The 7,257-nt window shown below is 42.7% G+C and overlaps 1 protein-coding gene across 1 annotated transcript; it reads right to left on the reverse strand.

Annotated features, from left to right (window-relative positions):
* Positions 1–787: 787 nt before the first annotated feature.
* LOC101015605 (interferon-induced transmembrane protein 3) lies at positions 788–1,385 on the reverse strand. The gene has a single exon (XM_003901987.4). The coding sequence runs from the start codon at positions 1,351–1,353 to the stop codon at positions 952–954; it is 402 nt and encodes a 133-aa protein (XP_003902036.1). The 5' UTR covers positions 1,354–1,385; the 3' UTR covers positions 788–951.
* Between the last annotated feature and the right edge of the window lie 5,872 nt (positions 1,386–7,257).

Genomic DNA, 7,257 nt, shown 5'->3' on the forward strand with positions numbered 1-7,257 from the left:
TTGAGAAATGTCTGTTCATATCCTTTGCCCAGTTTTTGATGGGGTTTGATTTTTTTCTTGTAAATTTGTTTAAGTTTTTTATAGATTCTGGATATTAGCCCTTTGTCAGATGGGTAGATTGCAAAAATTTTCTCCCGTTCTATAGGTTCCCTGTTCACTTGGATGGTAGTTTCTTTTGCTGTGCAGAAGCTCTTTAGTTTAATTAGATCCCATTTCTGAATTTTGGCTTTTGTTGCCATTGCTTTTGGTGTTTTAGACATGAAGTCCTTGCCCATGCCTATGTCCTGAATGGTATTGCCTAGGATTTCTTCTAGTGTTTTTATGGTTTTAGGTCTGACATTTAAGTCTTTAATCCATCTTGAATTAATTATTATGTAAGGTGTAAGGAAGGGATCCAGGTTCAGCTTTCTACATATGGCTAGCCAGTTTTCCCAGCAGCATTTATTAAATAGAGAATCCTTTCCCCATTTCTTGTTTTTGTGAGGTTTGTCAAAGATCAGACGGTTGTAGATGTGTGGTATTATTTCTGAGGGCTCTGTTCTGTTCCATTGGTCTACATCTCTGTTTTGGTACCAGTACCATTCTGTTTTGGTTACTGTAGCCTTGTAGTATAGTTTGATGTCAGGTAGCGTGATGCCTCCAGCTTTGTTCTTTTGGCTTAGGATTGTCTTGGCAATGCGGGCTCTTTTTTGATTCCATATGAACTTTAAAGTAGTTTTTTCCAATTCTGTGAAGAAAGTCATTAGTAGCTTGATGGGGATGGCATTGAATCTTTTTTTTTTTTTTTGCACCAGAAACATGTACACTTTATTGAATGCCATTGTAGAAAAGTGTGTGAGGATAAAGGGCTGATACAGGACTCGGCTCTGGGGGCAGGACCAGGAATGGAAGGTAGAGCACGTGGGATACAGGTTATGGGCAGAGCTCCTGGCCTGAATGACGTCTCCTGATCTATCGATGGGCTTGGAAGATCAATACTGGGACGACAATGAGCAGAATGGTCATGAGGATGCCCAAAATCAGGGCCCAGATGTTCAGGCACTTGGCGGTGGAGGCATAGGCCTGGGCCCCAGTCAGGTCGCCAACCATCTTCCTGTCCCTAGACTTCACGGAGTAGGCGAACGCTATGAAGCCCAGGCAGCAGGGGTTCATGAAGAGGGTGTTGAACAGGGACCAGACAACATGGTCGGGCACGGAGGTCTCGCTGCGGATATGGATCACGGTGGACGTCGGGGGAGCAGGGTTGTGGGGCGCCCCCATCATAGCCACCTCGTGCTCTTCCTTGAGCATCTCATAGTTGGGAGGCTGGCCACTGTTGACAGGAGAGAAGAAGGTTTGGACCGTGTGGTTCATGGTGTCCTGCGAAGGCCAGCGGTGGTCGGGTTAGTCGAATCTTTAAATTATCTTGGGCAGTATGGCCATTTTCATTATATTGATCCTTCCTTTCCATGAGCATGGAATGTTCTTCCATTTGTGTCCTCTTTTATTTTGTTGAGCAGTGGTTTGTAATTCTCCTTGAAGAGGTCCTTCACATCCCTTGTAAGTTGGATTCCTAGGTATTTTATTTTTTTTTGAAATAGTTGTGAATGGGAGTTCACTCATGATTTGGCTCTCTGTTTGTCTGTTATTGGTGTATAGGAATGCTTATGATTTTTGCACATTGGTTTTGTGTCCTGAGACTTTGCTGAAGTTGCTTATCAGCTTAAGGAGATTTTTGGCTGAGATGATGGGGTTTTGTAAATACACAATTATGTCATCTACAATTAGGGACAATTTGGTTTCCTCTTTTCCTAATTGAATACCCTTTATTTCTTTCTCCTACCTGATTGCCCTGGCCAGAACTTCCAACACTATGTTGAATAGGAGTGGTGAGAGAGGGCATCCCTGTCTTGTGCCAGTTTTCAAAGGGAATGCTTCCAGTTTTTGCCCATTCAGTATGATATTGGCTGTGTGCTTGTCATAAATAGCCCTTATTATTTTGAGATACATCCATCCCATCAATACCTAATTTATTGAGAATTTTTAGCATGAAGGTCTGTTGAATTTTGTCAAAGGCCTTTTCTGCATCTATTGAGATAATCATGTGGTTTTTGTCTTTGGTTCTGTCTATATGATGGATTATGTTTATTGATTTGCATATGTTGAACCAGCCTTGCATCCCAGGGATGGAGCCCACTTGATCATGGTGGATAAGCTTTTTGATGTGCTGCTGGATTCGATTTGCCAGTATTTTATTGAGGATTTTTGCATCGATGTTCATCAGGGATATTGGTCTAAAATTCTCTTTTTTTGTTGTGTCTCAGCCAGGCTTTGGTATCAGGATGATGCTGGCCTCGTAAAATGAGTTAGGGAGAATTCCCTCGTTTTGTATTGATTGGTATAGTTCCAGAAGGAATGGTACCAACTTCTCTTTGTACCTCTGGTAGAATTCAGATGTGAATCCATCTGGTTCTGGACTTCTTTTGGTTGGTAGGCTATTAATTATTGCCTCAATTTCAGAGCCTGTTATTGGTCTTTTCAGGGATTCAACTTCTTCCTGGTTTAGTCTTGGGAGAGTGTATGTGTCCAGGAATTTATCCATTTCTTCTAGATTTTCTAGTTTATTTGCATAGAGGTGTTTATAGTATCCTCTGATGGTAGTTTTTATTTCTGTAGGATTTGTGGTGATATCCCCTTTATCATTTTTTATTGCGTTTATTGGATTCTTCTGTTTTTTCTTCTTTATTAGTCTTGCTAGCAGTGTATCAATTTTGTCGATCTTTTCAAAAAGCCAGCTCCCGGATTCATGAATTTTTTTGAAGGGTTTTTTGTGTCTCTATCTCCTTCTATTCTGCTTTGATTTTACTTATTTCTTGCTTTCTGCTAGCTTTGGAATGTGTTTGCTCTTGCCTCTCTAGTTCTTTTAATTGTGATATTGAAATGTTGATTTTAGATCTTTCCTGCTTTCTCTTGTGGGCATTTAGTGCTATAAATTTCCCTCTACACACTGCTTTAAATGTGTCCCAGAGATTCTGGTATGTTGTGTCTTTCTTCTCATTTGTTTCAAAGAACATCTTTATTTCTGCCTTCATTTCATTATGTACCCAGTAGTCATTTAGGAGCAGGTTGTTCAGTTACCATGTAGTTGTGCGATTTTCAATGAGTTTCTTAATCCTGCGTTCTAATTTGATTGCACTGTGGTCTGAGAGACAGTTTGTTATAATTTCTGTTGTTTTACATTTGCTGAGGAGCGCTTTACTTCCAACTATGTGGTCAATTTTGGAAGAAGTGCTATATGGTGCTGAGAAGAATGTATATTCTGTTGATTTGGGGTGGAGAGTTCTATAGATGTCTATTAGGTCTGCTTGGTGCAGAGCTGAGTTCAATTCCTGATATCTTTGTTAACTTTCTGTCTCATTGATCTGTCTAATGTTGATGGTGGGGTGTTCAAGTCTCCCATTATTGTGTGGGAGTCTAAGTCTCTTTTTAGGTCTCTAAGGACTTGCTTTATGAATCTGGGTGCTCCTGTATTGGGTGCATATATATTTAGGATAGTTAGCTCTTCTTGTTGAATTGATCCCTTTACCATTATGTAATGCCCTTCTTTGTCTTTTTTTTTTTTTTAATCTTTGTTGGTTTAAAGTCTGTTTTATCAGAGACTAGGATTGCAACCCCTGCTTTTTTTCTTGTTTTCCATTTGCTTGGTAGATCTTCCTTTATCCCTTTATTTTGAGCCTATGTGTGTCATTGCACATGAGATGGGTCTCCTGAATACAGCACACTGATGTGTCTTGACTCTTTATCCAATTTGCCAGTCTGTGTCTTTTAATTGGGGCATTTAGCCCATATACATTTAAGGTTAATATTGTTATGTGTGAATTTGATCCTGTCATTTTGATGTTAGCTGGTTATTTTGCTCATTAGTTGATGCGGTTTCTTCCTAGCATCAATGGTCTTTACAATTTGGCGTGTTTTTGCAGTGGCTGGTACCGGTTGTTCCTTTCCATGTTTAGTGCCTCCTTCAGGAGCTCTTGTAAGGCAGGCCGGGTGGTAACAAAATCTCTCAGCATTTGCTTGTCTGTATTTTATTTCTCCTTCACTTATGAAGCTTAGTTTGGCTGGATATGAAATTCTGGGTTGAAAATTCTTTTCTCTAAGAATATTGAATATTGGCCCCCACTCTCTTCTGGCTTGTAGAGTTTCTGCCGAGAGATCCCCTGTTAATCTGATGGACTTCCCTTTGTGGGTAACCTGACCTTTCTCTCTGGCTGCCCTTAACATTTTTTCCTTCATTTCAGCCTTGGTGAATCTGACAATTATGTGTCTTGGGGTTGCTCTTCTCAAGGAGTATCTTTGTGGCATTCTCTGTGTTTCCTGAATTTGAATGTTAGCCTGTCTTGGTAGGCTGGGGAAGTTCTCCTGCATAACATCCTGAAGAGTGTTTTCCAACTTGGTTCCATTCTCCCTGTCACTTTCAGGTACACCAATCAGATATAGATTTGGTCTTTTCACATAGTCCCATATTTCTTGGAGGCTTTGTTCATTTCTTTTTACTCTTTTTTTCTCTAAACTTCTCTTCTCACTTCATTTCATTCACTTGATCTTCAATCACTGATACCTTTTCTTCCACTTGATTGAATCGGCTACTGAAACTTGTGTATGTGTCACGTAGTTCTCGTGCCATGGTTTCAGCTCCATCAGGTCATTTAAGGTCTTCTCTATGCTGTTTTTTCTAGTTATCCATTCGTCCAATCTTTTTTCAAGGTTTTTAGCTTCTTTGTGATGGGTTCAAACATCCTCCTTTATCTCAGAGAAGTTTGTTATTGCCTATCTTCTGAAGCCTTCTCTTCTCAACATGTCAAAGTCATCCTCTGTCCAGCTTTGTTCCATTGCTGACGAGGAGCTGCATTCCTTTGGAGGAGGAGAGGCACTCTGATTTTTAGAATTTTCAGCTTTTCTGCTCTGGTTTCTCCCCATCTTTGTGGTTTTATCTACCTTTGGTCTTTGACGATGTAGACAGATGGGGTTTTGGTGTGGATGTCCTTTCTGTTTGTTAGTTTTCCTTCTAACACTCAGGACCCTTAGCTGCAGGTCTGTTGGAGTTTGCTGGACATCCCCTCCAGACCCTGTTTGCCTGGGTATCACCATTGGAGGCTGCAGAACTGCAAATATTGCAGAACCGCAAATGTTGCTGCCTGATCATTCCTCTGGAAGCTTCATCTCAGAGGGGCACCCAGCCGTATGAGGAGTCAGTCGGCTCCTACAAGGAGGTGCCTCCCAGTTAGACTACTCGGGGGTCAGGGACCCACTTGAGGAGGCAGTCTGTCCGTTCTCAGATCTCAAACTCCATACTGGGAGAACCACTACTCTCTTCAAAGCTCTCAGACAGGGACGTCTAAGTCTGCAGAAGTTTCTGCTGCCTTTTGTTCAGCTATGCCCTGTTCCCAGAGGTGAAGTCTACAGAGGCAGGCAGGCCTCCTTGAGCTGCGGTGGGTTCCACCCAGTTCGAGCTTCCTGGCTGCTTTGTTTACCTACTCAAGCCTCAGCAATGGGGGGCACCCCTCCCCCAGCCTCGCTGCCACCTTGCAGTTTGATCTCAGACTGCTGTGCTAGCAGTGAGAAAGGCTCCGTGGGTGTGGGACCCTCTGAGCCAGCACGGGATAGAATCTCCTGGTGTGCCATTTGCTAAAACCATTAGAAAAGCACAGTATTAGGGTGGGAGTGGTCCGATTTTCCAGGTGCCATCTGTCAGGGCTTCCCTTGGCTAGGAAAGGGAATTCCCTGGCCCCTTATGCTTCCCGGGTGAAGCAATGCCTCACCCTGCTTCAGCTCACGGTCCGTGGGCTGCACCCACTGTCCTGCACCCACTGTCCGACAAACCCCAGTGAGATGAACCCAGTACCTCAGTTGGAAATGCAGAAATCACCCGTCTTCTGCATCATTCACGCTGGAAGCTGTAGACTGGAGCTGTTCCTGTTCAGCCATCTTGGAACCTCCCCCTAGGCATCCTCATCTAACATCCAGCAACACATCCTTTTACCTCTTCTATAATTCTGACACATGTTTAGAAAGATTTCGTTGCTAGACTGTGAGTCACTCCAGAGAAAGTATTTCCATGGTAGGGCAGTTAGGCCTTGTATACTGATTGGATAAAGGATGAGGGAGAAGGAGGAATCCAGCATGACATCCAGGTGTCTGGCTTGAGAAACTAGAAAGATGGCAGCACTGACTTGGGAAATACGAGAGGAAACATGTTTGGAGGGCATGGAGCCCTGACGAACCTGGGGAGCTGGCATAATATTCGAAGGAGAAATCTCAGAGGCAGCTGGAGATATGCATGGGAAGCTCAAGAGGGAAGACTGACTGGAGACACAGATTTGAGACCTATCAGCATCTAGGTGGTTGTTGAGGCCATGGGAACAGGCAAGAACACCCAGGGAGTGTGTAAAGTGAGGAGAAAAGAAGGCCAAGGGCAGGACTCTGGAGAAAATAGGTATAAAAATATGGACAGAAAGAGGGGAGCCCACAAAGATGTCTAAAATTATTGGATAGAGAAGAAAAGTGAGCTAAGAGTGTGGGTTATTGAAGGTGAAGACAGAGTCCTTTCCATGAAGAGCGTCATGACCAAGTCAGATGAGGAATAAGAAGTAGCTATAACCATGTAGCTGTAAAGTAGCTTAGTCCCTTTGATGAACTCAATTGGTTGAAGCAGGTGCCGAACTTCCAGTTAAGGGTTCAGGGGAAATCAAGACATGGATTCATGAAGAACAGCTCCTTCGAGAAAGTTGGTTTTGACAAAGCAGAGAGGAAGATGACAATGAAGCTACATACCAAATATAATAATCTGCTCCAAAAACCAGTCCTTAGGTCTCTGAGTCCTCTCTACCCTCTTTGGAAGAGGTCTTTTGAGTAACTGGGAGGGGTGGCCAAAAAACTAAGTTGTTGCATTATAGTATTTACTCCAGAAACCGATCACATGGGTCTGTTGCCTTCCTGATAACCATTTGCACCCTGCTCTTCTCTTTGTTAACAGAGCCCTGCTTTTGTTCAGGACATGAATCTGCCCTGCCTCAGTAGACAGATCTGACGGAGATAAACTAAAAATGACAATCCCATTCCCCTTTGCCAGATACAGGCCTATAATCCCTTATCTGAAACCCCTGGGGTCAGATATGTTTCAGAATAAACTTTTGGACATTTAGAGGAGTAATAAAGTGATACAGTGCCTATATAGTGTATGGCTTTTTTCTTTTTTTTTTTTTTTTTTGGATGGGGCCC

Source organism: Papio anubis, chromosome 7 (genome assembly GCF_008728515.1).
Source record: "Papio anubis isolate 15944 chromosome 7, Panubis1.0, whole genome shotgun sequence".
In the NCBI taxonomy this organism is placed as follows: domain Eukaryota; kingdom Metazoa; phylum Chordata; class Mammalia; order Primates; family Cercopithecidae; genus Papio; species Papio anubis.

Excerpts from the sequence above, each read along its gene's own strand:
- LOC101015605 (XM_003901987.4), bottom strand. The coding sequence starts at position 1,353 with ATGAACCACACGGTCCAAACCTTCTTCTCTCCTGTCAACAGTGGCCAG.